The sequence below is a fragment of the Helianthus annuus genome, chromosome 9, assembly GCF_002127325.2.
Source record: "Helianthus annuus cultivar XRQ/B chromosome 9, HanXRQr2.0-SUNRISE, whole genome shotgun sequence".
Classification (NCBI taxonomy): Eukaryota; Viridiplantae; Streptophyta; class Magnoliopsida; order Asterales; family Asteraceae; genus Helianthus; species Helianthus annuus.
In genome coordinates this window covers 24,100,857-24,122,097 of record NC_035441.2, presented here as the reverse complement: position 1 = coordinate 24,122,097, position 21,241 = coordinate 24,100,857, and the positions used below count along the sequence as shown (strand labels likewise).

Genomic DNA, 21,241 nt, shown 5'->3' with positions numbered 1-21,241 from the left:
TTATTTACAAACCGAGTTAACTGGGTTATGATTTTTGAACTGAAATGACACCTTTCCAGAATGTCGGGGAGGAAAATGACGCATTTTTGAAAAATGGACTGAAATGGACAAAGTGACCAAACCACAGGGACGAAAATGGCAGTTAACTCTTTATAATTATAATATATATAAAACAATATAATAATGATATAATAATTTGTTTTGACCTCTCACGATTTTTTAATATTTTCTACTCAAAACAATAAATATTAAATGAAAACCAAACATTTTATTACATCAATACAAAAATATCCAATCAAACATCTTATTTATCACAAAAAATAAAAATGTAACACAAAAAAACTAGAACCAACCAAAACTCATCTAGTAGAAGAAAGCTAGAGCAGCTGCCAAGAAAGTGACGGGTACCACGACGGATAAAGATGATGAGCTGCTTGGTGGCGGTGGCGAAGTGGTGGTGCCGGTTGGTGGTGGAGTCATGCTGCCGGTGGGTGGTGGAGTCATGCTGCCGGTAGGAGCTGGAGTGGTGGATGATCCACGAACATTGATCATAAGTTTCTGACCAAGGTTGCAATGAGGTCCTACGGTGCAAATAAAATAGTGGTTGCCCGTGGTTCTCAAGGTGACGGTGGCGGGGCCGTTTGTGATGTGAGAGATCGGGTTCGCGGCGGTGCAAGGGCCGTATGACGCCTGTGAAACCTCGGTCACGTCATGCGCTCCGGTAGTGAAATTGAAAAAGAGCGTGTCGCCGACGTTGAATGTTTTTCCGGACGCCCAAGTGACGTATGTGGCGTTTCCGTTTGGAGGAACGGCCCAACCGGTGGCGTCTCCAACGACGTGCCTGTTATTTTATTAAATCGTGTTAGCTATATCTTTTTCGGTACATGGGACGGTACTCTGATAAACTTTATTAAAAAAAAGTAAAAGAATACAAATCTTTTGGTAAAATTTATTTATTTATTTTTATTTTTTTAACAATAATTTGTAGTATTTCATTTCAATCAAAAGGGCAAATTACATAAGAATAGTAAATAGACGAGCAACAAACTGAGTTGTCATCCCTTCTATAGTATTAAAAAGATAAAAGAATACAAAACTAGTCAGAATTATATAAAAGGTACCTTGTTTGTGCCACGGTGGATTGCACGCAAAACGAAGCGATGGCGATAACGGCCACAACCATCATTAACTTGGATGATGCCATTGGTGTTTGTGTTAAAATCTCAGGTCGCCCTGTTTCTCTCTCTAGAAACTTTCTAAATTTGGAATGAGTTTTCTCTCTCTAAAAGATATTTGAGATTGGTGAAGATGAAGTGAATTATGGGTAGGTATATATAGGAATTATGTTTGAACGTTTGTTGAATGAGTACGTTACGTTGACTTATTATGATGTAAAAAGTCAAGATTGTAGTAGTTGTTGTGGAAATTGGTGCGGGTTTTTTGGCCATACGGCTTTGTTTTCCCATTGCCCTATGTTCCACGTAAAAGTCTTATCACTTTTGTCTTTATTCGGGTAGCTCTATTGTTTTTAGGCCATATTCTATACTCGCGGGAGAGGGGTATCGGATAAGTGGCGGAGTTTGAACGAAAATTAATGTAGGCTGGACTTTTAAAACCTAAATCGGTAAGGGCTGAACTCGTAAAAATAAAATATTTTATATTAATTTTTTTCGAAATTTTCAGTTAAATTAACACTACGTATGAAAAATCGGTAGGGCCAAGGTACCCCCACCCCAATAAAGCTTTGCCCCTGCGAGCGTGATCACCATCCCACTTATCACTCTTATTTTATTTTTGTCACAAACTGTCGAACACACATTTCTTAAAATCTGCTTCTAAAATCCAACTATTGTTTAATATATGGAACTTAACCCGCGCCACTTTATTAATGAGAATAAACACCTAATAGTGCTACTAGGCAAGAGGCCATATGTATCGATAATAGCTCTTGACAAGATGCGATGGATTGTAGATCTATAGTTAAGATTCAAATCATTATACTCAGTAAATCCCACCAATAGCAAAGCTAAAGTAAGGTCTGAAGAAAATAAGATGTAGACAGTCTTAGCTCTACCGCGTAGGAACAGAGAGGTTGCTTTCAGTGAGATATTCGGCTCGATAGTAGTTTTCCATCAAACCTTGAATATAAGACACATAACACTCAGTAACCGGGATAAAGACCGATTAGCGCATATACCCTTTTGTCTTTCAGCTATCAATGTATCACATGATGCACGATTAATCGTCCCTCGCTTTTAACGTTATTTTCACAAAATTGGTAAAATAGTTAAAGATTCAAATACAGAAATTAAAACTTTTGAGTTTCGAAAGATGAAAGGAAATAAGAAATAAGGAAAATATGCCTTATTTCATGTTATGGAGTTGAAGAATAAAAAATGGTGTTTAATATGTTTTAGTTGTTTAATTATTGAATAAATCAAATTTTATAATATGTGACCCAAGTCGGAACCAAAACATATGGGGAGAACGTCGGTGACTCGATGTAGAATACATATATATTTTTTTTTAATATAGTAAGAAAGTTATTTTCATTAAAAAACTTAACACTTTCATTTTTTTCTAGAAATTGTATCTGTTATTTTACCACATATGATGTAAAGTTCATGTTCTGTCTTAATATAATATAATGTTTTTCGACATTATTATTATTATTATTATTATTATTATTATTATTATTATTATTATTATTATTATCATTATTATCATTATTATTATTATTATTATGGGGTGGGTCACATAGTGCTGCATTGTTTTTAGGGCAACAGTGATCCCTTTAATAATGACGGCTTAGAAAACCCTCCTCTAAATATATTAAAAAGAAAAAGATAATAATAAAAGAGAAATCTGATCGGATACTATGAAAGTGGGGCGCACAGGCTCACACTCTCACGCTTGCTACCACAATGGCAGAGGTCTTCAATAGTGCCCAGTTTGGCTATGGGGCTATTAAGGTAACGTGACAAGGGACGTTTCTCTACACCGGGTGGCCTAAGTAATTCAAAAGAACCAATTTACGTTTCTCAAAAAACAAACACTTTTTACATAATAAATTTCGGCTTAGTCGTGGCGAGAAAGCAACTCAAATACTCTAAGTACTTGATACTTTTTTTATTAAAAAAAACTACAACAACTAAACATTTAAATAGAAAACACACTTTTATTAATTAAAAAACAAGAATACATAACTAAAAAAAACCAAATAAAGTAGAAACTGTTGTGTAATAACTAGAACCTATTAGCAATGTTAGAAGAGAATGGGAGTATTTGTTGGTTGTGTTTGTGGGTTGTGTTTTTTTTTGTCTTTGTCCTAGGCGTTGGTATGTCAAGCCTAGTTGGTGTGTCTTCGTCGGGCATGCCCTTGTTCTTATTTTGGCATTTATAAAATTTACCTGGGGTAACCCCTTTACCCAAAAAGAAGAGAACGGGAGTACAAGAGATGAATTTCTTATTGATATCACATACAAAATACATGAGCCACTATATATAGGCTATAACATTAATACAAACATAAATATGACATGGGGGTTAGAAATGTGGATAGTCACTAATAATGGATGCATTCATAACACTCCCCCTTGACTATCGACATGATGATATACTATTCTTTAATACGCTTGGTGATGCTGCCTCGTTAAAAACCTTGCTAGGAAAACCCAGTGGGACAAAACCTCAGCTAAGGGAAAAAGAGTGCAGCGCGTATTGTCTCCCCCCTGATACTTCTGGATCAGGTATGTTGCCTCACTAAGATAAAAGAGTACATACACTGTGTATATTATGGGTACATTACTCCCCCTCAATTTTACTTGTATATCTTGATGATGTTGAATCCAATCTTCTGTGACAATTGCTTGACTTGATATTTGGCGTAGTGTTCTTTGATTTAAGTGTTGTTGTCTACATTGTCTTCATACAGTATGGCTTGAGCTTCTCTTGATCAACTCTAATCTACATACTTCTTAAATATGCTGAAATCTTCGACCTTCATAACTTGTATCTGGATTGAGATCGAACTCTATGCAAGTCTAATATATATCAATCATAACCCAGGACGCCATATTGTTCTTGTGGAACTATCCTGTGTCTCGAGATTGTAAATATGTCAAATAATTATTTAATGTGCTTTATAATTCTGCCTCGTTAAAAACCATGCCAGGAAAACCCAATGGGACAAAACCGTAGCTAAGGGAAAAGAGTGCACTACGCATTATACATAATTAACAACATGATTTATGATGATGTTAAATTAGTACTTCGGGACCTATAAGATAAACTGATACTACTGGATCAGTTATGTTGTCTTGTTAAAAACCTTACCAAGAAAAACCCAATGGGAAAAACTTAGTGAAGGGAAAAAGAGTGCAACATTTGAGATTAGAACTGTAATCTTACCAATACAACGTAATATCGGATGTCATCTTGTTTGCAAGATATGTCAATGCTCTAATCGCAATTAAGTATGGTACTTCTTGACTAAGTAGTTCAACATCCTTTTCTTGGGGTTGATAAGAATAATTTTTCTATGTCAATCGATCAGACAATCGTTCATGTTCTCAACGAATGAGCTTTTTCTATATAACATCTTCTAGATGTAGTCAGATTGATGAGCAAAAATAATACATATATATTCGAAACTACAGGTCGAGGATAACTACACTTTGTAAAGGTCATTCAAAATTTTCCTCTTTAGTTTGAGAGTTCCCTCTTGATAATGTTTACATTATCACTGCAAGAGTGAAATCTTGTTAAATAGATCTAGCTCATTTTATCAAAATTATACCTCTCTTTTCAGAGTATAGTCGAATGTACCACATACGAGTAGTTTCCTTTAAGATTCATATATATAAAACATATGGGATTATTGTTTCATAATGCTTTGAGCATTTTTAATCCTTCAGAGGTTTTCATACAGATGCCATTTGCAATTGTCTCGTACATGTATACGGTGATGACATCCATAAGTTGTTTTATCTGAAGTCATTCTGAGATTTTGAGGCCGCTTAAACATCTAAAGATTATCGCATCCACTACAGGGGTATACGTTTCCTCATAATCAACTTCTGGGATTTGGGAAAAATCTTTATGTTAAAATGCGTGCCTTACATCGCAAAAACTCATTATTTACGTTTCCTTTTATTTAAAGACACCCATTTATAACCTACTGGTTTGACGTCTATGGGTGTTCGAACTGCTGGTTCGAAAACGTTTAGTTTGTCGAGCAAATTTAGTTCAACCTTAAGTCATGTAGCCATTTTGACTATTTGTGTGCGTACACTCTTGCACACTTTCTATATATGTAATCCTTTTCTTCATTGATTACATCTATTGCTATAGCATAATCAAATATATCATTTTACACGTGTTTCATTACGGTTCCACAGTGTACTTATTTTGTACATTATTCATCGCGATCTCATATTTGTTTGGTACTAGAGTTTCTTTTAGAACTCCATTAGCCTCTTTTGGGGTTTTGACAACAACCTTCTTTAAGGTTTAGTATGCAACCACTTCTGGGGTTTTGTATGCAACCACTTATGGTGTTTTGTGTGCCACCTCTTTTGGGGTTACACCAACTGCGTTACTCTGCTCTTTTTGTGTTTGTGGGTTTTATCTTTTTGGAACCGATTTATCTCTCACAATTTATTAATATGATAATCATTTTGTAAGTACTTCCATTCGAGCAGATAAGTTTAAGCTGGTATATGTGACTTTGTCACCTTATTTGTGTTAGTGAATGCATCTTGTATTTCATTTGTTATTATTTGCAAATACACGCTCTTTCTTTTGGACTTCAGATTTGTATTGACCACTTCAGGGGTCAATTATAATATGATGCATTTTTTTTATGTTACCAGTATTTCATTTTCTTGTCTCCCCCTAAGACTGGGAATACGAAGTACATATCCCATTTATATGTTATGGTGGTGCTATTGGTACATAGGTTGCACAACAAAATATATAAAAAAATGGAAACTTGGTTCTCTTCAGGAGACCAGTTGTAATGGGGAGTATTTGTGATAAGCAGTTGGTTTTGAATTGATATAATCAATCGACGAATTCCGTCTCGACTACGTATGCCTCTCATTATATTTCACATTGTGCCCAACGATGGTCCCTACAATTGGGTTGTCAAAGAACAGTGTTAAACCACGTAAAAAAAACAACGTTCCATAGTGTTGGGCATATGCTACATACGGGTAGCTGAAAACTCACATGTAACCATGTATGAATGCCACAATCCACACAACTGTACATTTCAATGGTCCCATATAAGAGGGATTGTTTGTAGGAGTCTATTGTTTGGAAGGGCATACAAATTTATTTGCCACAAAAAAAAAAAAAAAACTAACTAGACATATGATAAGGCATTTTGGGAGCAATGTTTTTAGATTACTTAGAGGTGCTAAGGTACCGGTTAGCATGTTTGATTGTTTAGCATATCATGATGCTATCTTGATGACCTATTTGGTCATGCCATGTGGTGAATGTATAAATATTCTAGTAACTTCTGGTGTCACGGCCCCCGTCCCGGTTTGACCCGTTTCAGGAGCCGCGGGGCAGGAATCCCGTGGTATTTAATTTAAGCGACAGCGGAAGTCTTTTTAAAACAGGATCTTTCAATAATTTAAACTGCTCGTTTCATAACTTAGGGATAAATTCCCGTACTTTACAATAATGTGATTTCTCAGGGAAATCTTTATTTTCAAAACATGTTTCTTTTATTTATTTACATTGAGCCACTTTTCTAAGCTGAGAGTGCTCCACGGCACTTTTCCTTGCTCACAACAGATCACCTGAAACATGTTTGAAAAAGGTTTTGTCAGCGGGGAAATACTGAGTGAATCATTCATTTTACTGAAAACGACACATTTGTTATAATCTACAGTATTAAGGGGAATTACAATGTTTCTGATATCAAACCAACTACCCACAGTACTTGTCACTCGACTACCCATTGGCTATCTCGTTGTCCAAATGGTGTCTGTGACTGTGGTCAGATCACCCCTTGGCTAACTCGTTGTCCAAGTGTGACGGGAAATAAGTAATGTATACAAAACCCCACATACCGGCTGTAACTTGGTGATTACATAGACTTAATCACTGTAATTATAACTTTAAAAATAACTTGGAGTTTTGTAAAACAGTTGATAAAAAGAGAATGACTCACATTGCAGATTTACGAGCAGAGTATAAGCTTTACTGATTAGCCTTCTAACCTAATTTAAATAACAATGCACACACAAACGGGATTAGTAACTAATTCAGCAATTACGTCAATTCACGAGATTAAACCCTCACAACTATTAGCAAGTGCGATACTTAACAATCCAATGGATTCACAACGAATGACAGAGCATAGTCCGAATTCGAACAGCACTCAAACATTCAAGTTGAAATCACAATAAATAACAAAGTACAAGCTCAATTTGAGCAGCACTCGGACAATCGTTGGACAGTTATAATCGATCGGACGTTGAATCGTAATAGCGATCGAGTTATTACCCTGATTGCGGCAGCACCTCGTGATTCGTGTGTGTGTGTTGTGAACCGTAATTGCTCTAACTCGTCGTACAGACAGAATTTGTGCGACGTTTTAACACCAGAAGCTAAGTGCCAATGTCAGCTATTTATAGGAATTTTTGAGGCTCGCTTACGGACCGTATGCCCTGACCCTTACGGTCCGTAAGCTAAGCAGTCTAATTCATAGGCTGCCTAGGCTCGGTTATAGCTTAGGTGACTCAAGAAATTAACTAATCAGAACTGTGCAACGTTTTAATTTAGATAATTATCAACTAGGGTTTGCCCCCTTCGAGTTTTAGGGGTCCTGATCCTAATTCCGATTGTTCTGAAAATTCTAGGGCTAATGCAGAATTACTTGGGTGTCTCAATTAGGGTTTTCTTATTGACTAATTATTGTCCTAATTATTGATTTTAGCGACAGTTGTTACATCCTCCCCACCTTGAGAAAAATCTCGTCCTCGAGATTTACTGAAATAGATGAGGGTACTTTCGCTTCATTTCAGTTTCCAGTTCCCAAGTGTACTTTGGTCCTCTCCTGGATTCCCATTTGACTTTCACTAGCACTAGTCGTTTGTGTTTGAGAAACTTGATCTTCCGGTCTTCTATTTGTATGGGTTTCTCAATAAATTTCAGCTTTTCATTTACCTCTATATCTTGAAGAGGTACTACCAGGGATTCGTCTGATAGACATTTCTTGAGATTGGATACATGAAACACATCATGTACTCCAGCTAACTCTTCTGGTAGTTGTAAACGATAAGCTACTGGTCCTATTCGTTGGATCACTGGGAATGGTCCAACATATCTTGGACTCAGTTTTCCTTTCTTACCAAATCGTACTACTCCTTTCCAAGGAGATACTTTCAAAAGTACTTTGTCTCCGACTTGGAATTCTAACGGCTTGCGGCGATTGTCCGCATAGCTTTTCTGGCGATCTCTGGCTGTTTTTAATCTTTCCTTGATTTGTGTTATTTTGTCAGTGGTTTCTTGTACAATCTCTGGTCCTGATAACTGACTTTCTCCTATCTCTGCCCAACAAACGGGAGTTCTGCACTTGCGTCCATACAGTGCTTCGAATGGAGCAGCTTCGATGCTCGAATGATAACTATTGTTATAGGAGAATTCAATTAATGGCAAATGGCTATCCCAATTACCACCAAAGTCAATTACACATGCTCGGAGCATGTCTTCCATTGTTTGTATTGTCCTTTCACTTTGTCTGTCCGTTTGAGGATGATATGCAGTACTTAAATTAAGTCGAGTTCCCATTGCCTCTTGGAAACTTGTCCAGAAACGGGAAGTGAAACGACTATCTCTATCCGATACAATGGAGAGTGGGACTCCATGTAAGGATACTACTTCATCTACATACAACTTGGCTAACCTTTCCATGCTAAAGGTTTCCTTTATTGGTAGAAAATGAGCTGATTTGGTTAATCGATCCACAATTACCCAAATAGCATCATTACCTTTTCTGGTTTTGGGTAACTTAGTAACAAAGTCCATTGTTATGAGTTCCCATTTCCATACAGGCATTTCTAGCTGTTGTAGTAGTCCTGAAGGTTTATGATGTTCTGCCTTAACTTGTGAACAAGTAAGACACTTGGTTACATATTCTGCTATGTCCTTTTTCATTCCTATCCACCAAAAATTATTTCTTAAATCTTGGTACATCTTATTGTTCCCTGGATGTACAGTATACCTAGATTTATGAGATTCTTCTAAAATCTTATTTCTTAATTCTCCCTGCTTAGGTACCCAAATTTGTTTCTTGTGGAATCTCCAAATTCCATCTTTTCCTTGTTCTAATTCCTTTAGGTAACCTTTCATTCCTTCGGCATCGTCCTTGATTGCCGTTCCTTGAATTTTCTTCAATTGTTCCATTAAATCTAATTGTAGATTTAACCTAAGAGCACTGACTCGTTTTTGCTTTTCATGATACTTACGACTTAAGGCATCTGCGACTACGTTTGCCCTTCCTTCGTGATATTGAATATCACAGTCGTAATCACTTAGGATTTCCATCCACCTTCTTTGCCTCATGTTTAGCTCTTTTTGCCCAAATATATACCTTAAACTCTTATGATCCGTATAGATGGTAAACTTACTTCCATACAGATAATGTCTCCAAATTTTAAGGGCAAGAATTATGGCTCCTAATTCTAGGTCATGAGTCGTATAGTTTTCTTCGTGCTTTTTCAATTGTCTAGAGGCATACGCAATTACCTTTTTGCGTTGCATCAACACACATCCATATCCTAATTTTGAAGCATCACAGTAGACTTCAAAATCCTCGGTTCCTTCGGGTAAAGCTAAAATTGGAGCATTCGTTAATTTGTGCTTTAGAATCCTAAAAGCTTCCTCTTGTCGAGGTCCCCATTCAAACTTAACGGCTTCACAGGTCAGCTTAGTTAAAGGTACAACTATCCTAGAGAAATCTTTAATAAATCGTCTATAGTATGCAGCTAAGCCTAGAAAACTTCTAACTTCCATAGCCGTTCGTGGAATCTTCCAATTGGTGACTGCTTCTATTTTAGCAGGATCTACGTGAATTCCTTCGTGATTCACCATATGACCTAAAAATTGCACTTCTTGTAACCAGAATTCACACTTCGAGAATTTGGCATAAAGCTTTTCCTTTCTTAACAATGTTAAGAGTGCATGCAAGTGCTCACAATGTTCCTCCTGACTTTTGGAATAAATAAGTATATCGTCAATGAAAACGATCACAAATTTATCCAAGTATGGTTTACAGATCCTATTCATCATGTCCATAAATGCGGCTGGAGCATTTGTTAATCCAAAGGGCATGACTGTAAACTCATAATGACCATACCTAGTTCTGAAAGCAGTTTTAGGTATGTCTTCCTCTTGCACTTTCAGCTGGTGATATCCAGATCTTAAGTCTATCTTAGAGAAATACCTAGCTCCTTGCAATTGATCAAAAAGATCATCAATCCTAGGTAGTGGGTATCGATTCTTAATTGTAACTTTATTCAATTCCCTATAATCGATACACATTCTCATTGATCCATCTTTCTTTTTCACAAACAACACTGGTGCACCCCAAGTGGATGAACTAGGTTGTATGAATCCTTTGCTTAGTAATTCATCTAACTGCTTTTTCAATTCTAGCATTTCGGTAGGTGCTAATCGATAAGGTGTCTTAGCTATTGGTGTAGTACCTGGAATTAAATGAATTCTAAACTCTACTTCCCTATCTGGTGGTAACCCAGGTAATTCTTCTGGAAAAATATCTGGGTATTCTGAAACTATAGGGATGTCCTGGAGTTCCTTACTTTTAGTGTTAATGATTACAGAAATCATATACACCGTTTCTTGTTTCCTTGAATAACTAGCCAATTTCATTACTGAAATGAATTTCAGTGGCTTTCGAGGTCTATCTCCTGAAATTAATATTACTTCTCCTGTGGGGGTGATACGTGGTTGAAAACCGGTGCTTGTAATTGTTTAACTTAACGTTTTTACGTGAGTTTTAGTTTCGAATAGCCTACTTTTAATCAAGAATGTGTTTTGCAGGTTTGATGAAGTTTAAGGAGCTTTTCGGGAGCTTTACAGGTCATCGGATTGAAAACCGGAACACCGGGACGCGTTACGGATCAACCGGAAGTGCTAGGAGCAAAAAAATGGAAAATGGGTTTTTGGGGAGCCGTCGGCGACGGGGTATAGGCCGTCGGCGACGCCCCCTGAATAACCCCGTAAGCTGAAATGGCCGTATCCAGGTGTATAAGCCGTCGGGACGAAATGGACAAACCAGGACCCGTCGCCGACGGGTTGAGGGCCGTCGGCGACGGCCTCTCAAATCCAGAAACGGGAATTTCATCAATTAGGGGTTTAGTTCGAATTTTATTGGTCCAAGCTCATTCAATTGGGGAGTTACAACTTGTTTTGAGTTTTGAAAACAAGTCTTGGAGCCAAGATTGATCATTATCTCATCACCACTTCATCTCCAATCGGGATTCCATCTTCTCAACAACCAAATCACCATCCGAATCAAAACCCTAGTTCATCACTATCACAACCATTCTTCCACCTTCAATCCATCCATCACCACCAACCATTCCTAAACCCTAATCATTCCACCATCCATCCTCAAGCCCCAAGATGATCCAATTGAAGTTTTGTGCATCCGTTGATCGTACCGTTTACACCATGAGCGGCTAGTTTCTTGGAGGTTTCACCCCGGTGTAGGTTATTGTAAGTCTAGGGTTTGAACAATGTTTTAGTTTGATTTTGTGACAACTTGAATTGTATTTGAATTGATTGATAATTGTCTTGCATTTGAACTATATTTGTGAATTGTCGAGTGAGTAATGAAATTTGACTTTGCAAAATAAGTTTGTGCAATTATGCCTTGTCATTCAAAAGGTTTTATTTGTCCGAAGTAACGAAGTGCATTGTAGTCCGTGTATGCGTTGATAACAATTGGCACCTAAGCTTTGATGATAGGAATCCGTTAATAACATATTCAAGTGAATTAAATCTAAAACGTGTAGGAACCCTAGGATTGCAATAACCGAACCGGGTGTGAACCTTGTTTTCTCTATTTTGTCAAAACCTTTATTTACATCATTGCAATTGTTTGTTTTTAGTTTTCATAATTCACATTTTCAATTTAATCAAAAATACATAAAAACATATCTTGGCAAGCTTCATAAAAGTGACATTTTCTACAGTTCATTCAAGGTCCATTCGCAAACCACATACTCTTCGTGGTTCGACCCCTTGCTACCACTAGCTATTTGTTAAGGGTAATTAGGGTATATAAATATTATCTTTGACCGGAGCGCGACACTTCGATCAAATTTTGGCGCCGCTGCCGGGGAGTGCGTGCGCTTTGTGTTTGGATATTGTTTGAAGTTGTGTGATTAACTGTTTAAATTGTTTTGCTTTCTTTTTGTATTGTCTTTTTCCTTGTTACGCGGGGTGTGTTACTTGTGCAGGTTACAGGTAGTGCATGCGTACACGAAATTCCGGGAGGACTTCACCTCTAGTCTACGAACCGGAAATTGAAAGACTCGCAAGAAGAAACTTAGCAAGCCGGTTAGAAGCAACTCTTGCTTCTAATCAAACCAACCGAACACCACCACTCACACCGACCATTGAAACCGATTCAATGGCGAACCACAATTCCAACCAAGAATTTAACCCAAACCAAAACCTTCACCCAAATCAATTCCAAACCCGAGGAACCTTTTTCCCCGCTCAAGAGCTACCGGGTGGTAACACCAATGCAAGACCACCCACTCCACCTTTCCGAAACCAAAACACCAACAACACCCAACGAACACCTCAGCAACAACCTCTTCACCGACAAGCATCGTTGCCTATTAACCTTGATGATCGGAATGTCAACTCCGATCGAAGAGGTAACCGTGATCACGGCAATCCCGTGAACGAAGACCCATTCTTCAACATTGACGATTTAAGGAATGCAATTCCTGATGACGAACCGTATAGTGTTCCCGGTTATCAATCGCCGGAACACGTGAGTATTCATACGGAAAATTCGGACGATGGGGGTTATTATGATGATCGAGCCAATGATGATGAAGATTGGGGTTACTTGAATAGGGGAAACGTATATAATGCTCGAAGGTATGATGATGAGGAGTTTGGGTCTCAAAACGCCAACTACGTTGGGGAAGAGGAATATGGTTATGGAGGTGGAAGAAATGAGGGTTATGGGAACAACCGTCAACCACAAAACAACAACCGACGAAACCGGAATGAAGGGTTTTACAACAATAACAATAACAACAACAATGTAAACCCTAACCGGATTCCTCGTTTTGTGGGAGGTGGTAACCCGAGAGATAATCGAAGAGAGGAGCGAAGGGATGAAAGACGGGATAATCGGAGACAAGTCGATCAAGAAGTCAACGGGCCACAACGTCGTCAACAACCTCCACGGGGAGTCAATGACCGTTTCCGACCGATAGTGACCGAAAACAATTCTCCAATAGTATGTGAAAGGAGGATGTTTGATTGTAAACCTCATTACATCAATATCCTTCCTCATTTCAACGGAAGGTCTAACGATGAGCCGTACAACCATTTGACGGAGTTCTCATCCATTTGTGACACTATTGGAGGACACAATTTCGCATTAGAGGAAGTGAAGCTTCGCCTATTCCAGTTTTCATTGAAAGATAAGGCAAAGCAGTGGTTCTTTACACTTCCGCCCAATAGTATTCGAACTTGGGAACAAATGCAACAAGCATTTTTGGATGAATACTATTCCATGGCCAAGACCGATGATGCTAGGGAAGAAATTCGGTCATTTCGTCAACTTTCAAGTGAGCCGTTACATGAAGCATTCACCCGATTCAAAGAGCTAATGAGGAGATGCCCACATCACCAAATAGAAAAATGGGAACTGGTGAAATGTTTCGTACGGGGCTTGGATGATGCGACGTGGAATCGGCTTGAGACGACAAGCAATGGTACCCTTTTGAGCAACCATGAGGATGACGATTGGGAATTTTTGGAGAGGATGAGCAAACGGTCCAAGCAAAAAGAATCGGCCGATAGAGCAAAAAGGCATCCGGTTTCCCGATCACTTCCCGATCTTGATTCCAAGGATCGGATTTCCTCCTTAGAACGGGAGATAGCTCAATTGAAAAAGAAGAAAGAGGTGAAAGCGGTTCAATTCGAAGTATGTGAGGATTGTGGTGATATTGGACATAGCACCGAGCAATGTTCAATGGGTTCGAGTGGTTACCCCGAAGAAGTCAATCAAGTGTATGGAGATAGGAAGCAATATGACATGAACTCCAACACTTACCATCCGGGTTTGAGAAATCACCCCAACTTTCGGTATGGTAATGCTTCAAATCAAATGAACCCGAATTTCCAAGCGGGTAATCAAGGGGGAAGCGGGTCATCATACCAAAACCGCCAAGGTGGTAACCAAGGAGGCTACCAACGAAATTACAATCAAGGGTACCAAGGTGGATACCAAAAGAATTACAACAACCAAGGCGGTAACGGAGGTGGGTCAAACAACCAAACCGGTGGCAATGACTTGAATACAAAGATGGATGTGATGCTCTCGATGATGCAAGAATCCAAGAAGGAGAATGAGATTCGAGACAAAGCACATGAGGCATTAGCAAAGCAAGTGGGCCAACTAGCGGAAGAAGTAGCCCAAATCAAGGGAGGCACGGGAAAGCTTCCGAGTGACACCACCGTAAACCCTAAGCATCAAGGGTCGAATTCAAGGAACACACGTGAGGTACCAATTAATAAAGTTACTTTACGTAGTGGTAGAGTTGTTGATAATGGTGTCAAAACACCACCACCCCAATTTGTTGAAGGGGTGGTGGAAGATGCTAGTGATGATGAGCTTGAGGATGGCCAAACGGGTCAAAACAAAAACGATTTGAAAAAGAATAATGTTACCCCCGTTGTGGCCATCCCCGTCCCCAAGGCTAAGGAAAAGGGTGTGGAGGTTAATACCGCCCCTTATCCCGAAGCATTGAAGGGACCGACAAAAAAGGTTGTAAACAAAAGAGGTCCACAACAAGAAGAGTTGTTGGAAGTTTTCAAACAAGTAAAAATCAATTTACCTCTTTTGGATGCAATTAAACAAGTACCGTCTTATGCTAAGTACTTGAAAGATTTGTGTACCCAAAAACGCACTCACAAATTTCCAAAGAAATTAGATTTAACCGAAAATGTGAGTTCGATCCTTTCGGGTACACTTCCACCTAAGCTCCAAGATCCGGGTGCGCCTATCATTTCAATTCAAGTGGGCGATTTTAAAATCAACCGGGCACTTCTAGATCTTGGTGCTAGTGTAAGCATCCTACCGGGTAGTTTATATGACCAATATGAGTTTGGTCCACTTCAATCGTCAAACACCACCGTGGTGTTAGCCGATTTGACACCTAAACTACCCCGTGGAGTTGTTTCGGATGTGATAGTGAAAATCGAGGATTTTTACTATCCGGTGGACTTTCTTGTACTTGATTATGTGGCCAAGGACCCAACCAAGCAACCTACGGTGATTTTGGGTCGACCGTTCTTAGCAACTGCAAATGCTCAAATTGATTGCAGAACGGGGACGGTTGACATGACATTTGGAAACCGGAGGTTGAGGTTGCATGTTTTTTCCGGACTTATGAACCCTCCAGTTGATGATGAATGCTTTATGGCAGACATTGTTGACACGTGCATACCTCTTTGCGACACAGTCGTTTATGGGGAAAACACAATGGAGGATTGTTATGTGTTTGACAGGTCACAGGTGGAGGTGGAACGAAGCATGGACGAGGAAGTGAGGAGTTTAGAGGTGCTTGCGGTTAGAGAAGGAAAACCGACATGGACGCACCAAGTCGAGAGCTTACCGGAGAGCATTGATACTAAATTGAAGCCGTCTTTAGTGGAGCCTCCGGAAGTTGAGTTGAAAGCATTGCCAAAGCATCTCAAATATGCTTATGTTGGAGAGGGCAAAACTCTCCCGGTTATCATTGCATCCAACTTAACCGGAGAGCAAGAGAAAAAGTTGATGGAGGTGTTGGTCACCAATCGGGCGGCGATTGGATGGACCATTGCGGATTTGAAAGGTATTAGTCCCTCGGTGGTGATGCACAAAATCATCACGGAGGAGAATGTGACTCCCGTTAGAGATGCGCAAAGACGGTTAAATCCAAACATGCGGGAGGTCGTGAAGAAAGAGGTGTTGAAGTGGCTTGATGCGGGTATCATTTACCCGATCTCGGATAGCCAATGGGTAAGCCCAACACAAACGGTTCCCAAGAAAGCCGGCATACAAGTCGTCAAAAATGACGCAGGTGAAGAGGTAGCTACCCGGCCGGTAACCGGGTGGCGAATTTGTATTGATTATAGGAAGTTGAATACCGCAACTTCCAAAGATCATTTTCCTTTACCGTTTATTGATCAAATTGTTGAGAAATTATCGGGGCAAAAATTTTATTGCTTCCTAGATGGTTATTCTGGTTATAACCAAATTGCCATCCATCCGGAAGATCAAGCAAAGACTACCTTTACATGTCCTTACGGTACCTTCGCATTTAGGCGGATGCCGTTTGGATTATGTAATGCTCCCGCCACCTTTCAAAGGTGCATGATGAGTATCTTCTCCGATATGGTGGGAGAGTCTTTAGAAATCTTCATGGATGATTTCTCAATTTTTGGATCGTCGTTTGAGACTTGTTTGGACCAACTAGATAAAGTGTTAAAAAGATGTGTTGAAACTAGTTTGGTCCTAAGTTGGGAAAAGAGCCATTTTATGGTTCAAGAGGGAATTGTGTTGGGGCACGTGGTGTCAAGTCGTGGGATAGAGGTTGATCGTGCTAAGGTACAAGTCATATCTACTCTACCTTATCCCACGACCGTTAAAGGTGTTAGGTCATTTTTAGGTCATGCGGGATTTTATAGGAGGTTTATAAAAGGGTTTAGTGATATTACAAAACCCCTATGTAATCTTTTGTTAAAAGACCGAGACTTTAATTTTGACAAACAGTGTGAAAATGCCTTTAATGTGTTGAAACAGAAATTGGTTGAAGCCCCAATCTTGCAATCACCAAATTGGTCATTACCATTTGAAATTATGTGTGATGCAAGCGACTATGCGGTTGGGGCCGTGTTGGGTCAACGGGTAGACAAAAAGCCGGTTGCCATTTACTACGCAAGTAAGACTCTCTCGGATGCACAACTTAACTATACGACAACTGAGAAAGAGCTACTTGCGGTAGTTTATGCATTAGATAAATTCCGGGCTTACATATGGGGTAGCAAAGTTATTATCTATTCTGACCACAGTGCTGTCAGGTACCTCATGGAGAAAAAGGATGCTAAGCCGCGGTTGATTCGATGGGTACTCCTATTACAAGAGTTTGATTTGGAGATTCGAGATAAGAAAGGGAGTGAGAATGTGGTCGCGGACCATTTGTCTCGGTTGAGTGTAGAGGATTCTTCCCGTGAAGAAATTAATGAGACTTTTCCAGATGAGCACATTTTAAAAGTTGGCATATTACCATGGTATGCTAATATTGTCAACTATTTGGTTACAGGTGACTTGCCGGCTCATTGGGATAGAAGGAAGAGGTTGCATTTCCTGTCTCAAATCAAGTACTACACGTTGGAAGAACCGGACTTATTCAAGATTTGTCCGGATCAAGTCGTTCGAAGATGCATACCCGACGAGGAGATTCCTAGCGTCTTGATGCATTTGCATTCATTTGCTTGTGGGGGCCATTTTAGTGGTCACAAAACAGGGCACAAAGTGCTAAATAGCGGTCTTTATTGGCCGACTATTTTTAAGGATGCTTTTCATTTCGCTAAAAACTGTGTTGAGTGTCAAAAGTTGGGGAGTATCTCAAAAAGGGATGAAATGCCCATGCAACCGATCCTTATTGTAGATATTTTTGATGTATGGGGGATCGATTTCATGGGCCCATTCCCTAATTCGCATGGCAATTTATACATTTTGGTGGCGGTTGATTATGTATCCAAGTGGGTCGAAGCGATTGCCACAAAAACGAATGACCATACCGTTGTTTGCAATTTTGTTCAAACAAATATAATTTCTCGATTTGGGGTTCCCCGGGTAATCATTAGTGATGGGGGATCTCATTTCAAAAATTTTAACTTTGGCAAACTTTTGAAACGGTATGGTGTTGACCATCGAATTGCTACCCCCTACCACCCACAAACAAGCGGTCAAGTTGAAGTTTCCAATAGGCAAATAAAAGAAATTTTGCAAAAGACTGTTCGACCCGACCGAAAGGATTGGTCAACAAAGTTGAATGATGCTTTATGGGCTTATAGAACGGCTCATAAAACACCTATTGGAACTACTCCTTATCGCTTAGTTTATGGGCGAAATTGTCACTTGCCGGTGGAACTTGTGCATCGTGCTTGGTGGGCTATAAAAGAGGTTAACATGAAATATGACGATGCAGGAAAGGAGTGAAAGTTGAAGCTTTGCGAGTTGGAGGAGCTTAGGGAAGAAGCGTACGAGTGTGCTTCAAAGTACAAGGATGACATGAAGAGAGCACACGATGCAAAGTTGAAGCCAAAGGAGTTTGAAGTGGGTCAAAAGGTTTGGCTCTACAATTCGAGGATTAAATACTTCCCGGGAAAGCTCAAGAGCAAGTGGATGGGCCCGTATGTGATAACACGAGTCGGGAAACTTGGAGATGTTACGATCAAGGACCCGAAGAACGGGTCGAAGCAAACGGTTAACGGTCACCGCCTTAAACCATTCCTTGATGGTAATGAAGAGAAAAAGGATGCAAATGTGGAGTTGGTATGTTTCTTGGGAAGCGTACCAACATATGAGGTAAATTAAAAGGTCCGGTAACACGTTTTGTAAAGTTATGTACACTTATTTAATTGTTTGCGTAATTGGATGTGAATCGTTTCCGGTTCATACTAACCTTTCTTGATTGTGTGAAGTTCGGGCATTCCAAACGGGTCATGACGATACAAGGTATGTTTTAGACTTGATTTGGTGCATTGAGGACAATACACGAATTTTTGGGGGGTGGTAGGGCCGTTAACGGTTATTTGTTTATAAATTTTAACTTATAAAAATCACAAAAACATTTTTAATAATCTTTAGGAATTTTTGATGTAAATAGTCCCTTTGGTAAATATTCATAAGTTTCTTTCTCTAAAAAAAAAAAAAAAAAAAAAAAAAAAAAAAAACACCACCCGTCGGCGACGGGGTGATGGCCGTCGGCGACGGGGTCTCAAATAACCCGTAGGCACTGATTTCCCGTCGGCAGATGTTTAGGCCGTCGGCCACACTCCTCAATTCCAAGAGCCGTCGGCGACGGGGGGGGACCCGTCGGCGACGGGCTCTCCTTTTCGTTCCGACGCAGCTTCGTTCCAAGGTCGTAAAAAAACGATTTAAAACCCAGTTTTACCTCACCAAACCTCTTCCAAACCTACTTTGAACCACAAACTCGAACCCCAATCATCTTACCTCACTTTTTACCACACAATTCTCTGAATTCTCTCTCCCAACATAACCATCTCCCTTCATCTTTTCCATCTTCTTCCCCAAACCCTAGAAACCTTCAAGCTTCCATAACTTCCTCAATACTCCACCAAATCCACTGATTCTTGGGTCCATCTTGAGTAATTTTTCAAGACGAACAAAACCCCTAACACGGTTTTCATCAATTCTTGCTATTGTGCAAGATTTCTGGGCGTGTTCTTGAGGGTTTTTGAAAGGGTGTTCATCAAAGTGATTGCTTGTCATCTTTTCTTACTTTTTCTTGTCTAACAACATCAAAGGTATGGATTCCTCTTAAATTTATGCTTGATTATTATATATTAGTGTTTTTCTTCCGAAATTTTAAACTTTTTGGTTTAAGAGTAGGTTGTTTAGACAATGTATGTTATGATAGTATGATTTTGAGCAAGATTAGTGGTTTTGAATGGAATTTGAGCATGTTATAACCATAGTGAAGTGATTACACTGTTATGAACATGATTGAACATGAATATGATGTTGATTCTTGTTGAAATTATAAGATATTGTAAGATTGACAAAAGATTAATAAGTTATGATAAAGTAGGCGACTTTGGAAGTTTAAAGAGGCGACTTTACATATACTCGTTAATTAAATTGTCAACATCATACATCATGTTCAAAATTTGGGAGTTAATGAAGGTTGAATCTATATTGATGATTTGCTTGTTTGTGATTGTAGTCATGGCAGGAAGCAAGAGACAAAAGACTACGGGTCAAGCGTCATCATCCGGGATTGGGTCTTCTTCCGGTTTAATACCGAAGAAATGGGAACAACCGAGCACTGTTGCAGAAAATGATCCAAGATTATACCGACAAGATTGGGAATGGGCAAAGTTCAGGGATAGTCAAAATGCCCGAATTTGGGATGATGAGAAGAACAAGCAGTTGTCGAGCTACCAAGATAGAAAGCTGGAAGCTAAGTTGTGGAAATGGAAGATGACAAATGGGGTGAACACATCGGTTCCAACAAGAGTGATATGTGAACGGACCGTGAATGTAGAAGAATTCCGGAAAATCGGAATTGTACAAATGTTTGAGAGGTTGGGCTGGGAGAGTGTATTGGATTGGTGTGAAGACAACACTCACCGGATTTACTTGTCAGAAGTATGTGAGTGGTTGTCCACATTGAAGCTTGTCAACAAGAATGAACCCCCTTCGCAATGGAAGTTAGTGGGGAAGACATCTCGAGGAAACATGACGATGTCTTTTGAAACTATGAATCGTATTGCTAGGTTTGATTCTTTGGGGGTACAAGCCTATGATTATCCATCCATTGAAAATTTTTTGGATAATCATTTGAACACCAACGACATAGATCAATTGGTAGATGTTATCTTGCCAACCCACCCAGGGGGTGATATGAAATGAAAGCATATGTCACTCGAGGGAAAGATCCTTCAAGGGATCTCGGTTGAGAACATTTTAGCAAGATTTGGTGATCGTGGGGGTGTGCGAGTTAGTGATTGCAGGGTGGTGCATGCCCTATTGTATGGGGCCCCGACACTGTCATGGAGGCACATAGTCATGATGAACACATGGGCCACCCGGGAGTCGTCTCAGAGGCGATTTATTCCGTATGCTCGCCTCATCAGTGCTATGCTTGTGCAGCAGAATTGCTTACCTTCGGAGGCACTATGGGTCTCTAAGCCAGTGGAGGAATTTACTTGG

At 39.5% G+C, this 21,241-nt stretch overlaps 1 protein-coding gene across 1 annotated transcript; it reads right to left on the bottom strand.

Moving 5' to 3' along the window:
* Positions 1–248: 248 nt before the first annotated feature.
* LOC110877284 (stellacyanin) lies at positions 249–1,348 on the bottom strand. The gene is made up of 2 exons (XM_022125436.2): positions 1,122–1,348; positions 249–841 (listed from the first exon to the last, which is right to left on the bottom strand). The coding sequence occupies exons 1-2, from the start codon at positions 1,202–1,204 to the stop codon at positions 364–366; spliced, it is 561 nt and encodes a 186-aa protein (XP_021981128.1). The 5' UTR covers positions 1,205–1,348; the 3' UTR covers positions 249–363.
* Positions 1,349–21,241: the final 19,893 nt, after the last annotated feature.

Coding starts and splice junctions, on each gene's coding strand:
- LOC110877284 (XM_022125436.2), bottom strand. CDS start 1,204: ATGGCATCATCCAAGTTAATGATGGTTGTGGCCGTTATCGCCATCGCT. Junction 842..1,121: donor TCCACCGTGGCACAAACAAG/GTACCTTTTATA, acceptor ATAAAATAACAG/GCACGTCGTTGGAGACGCCA.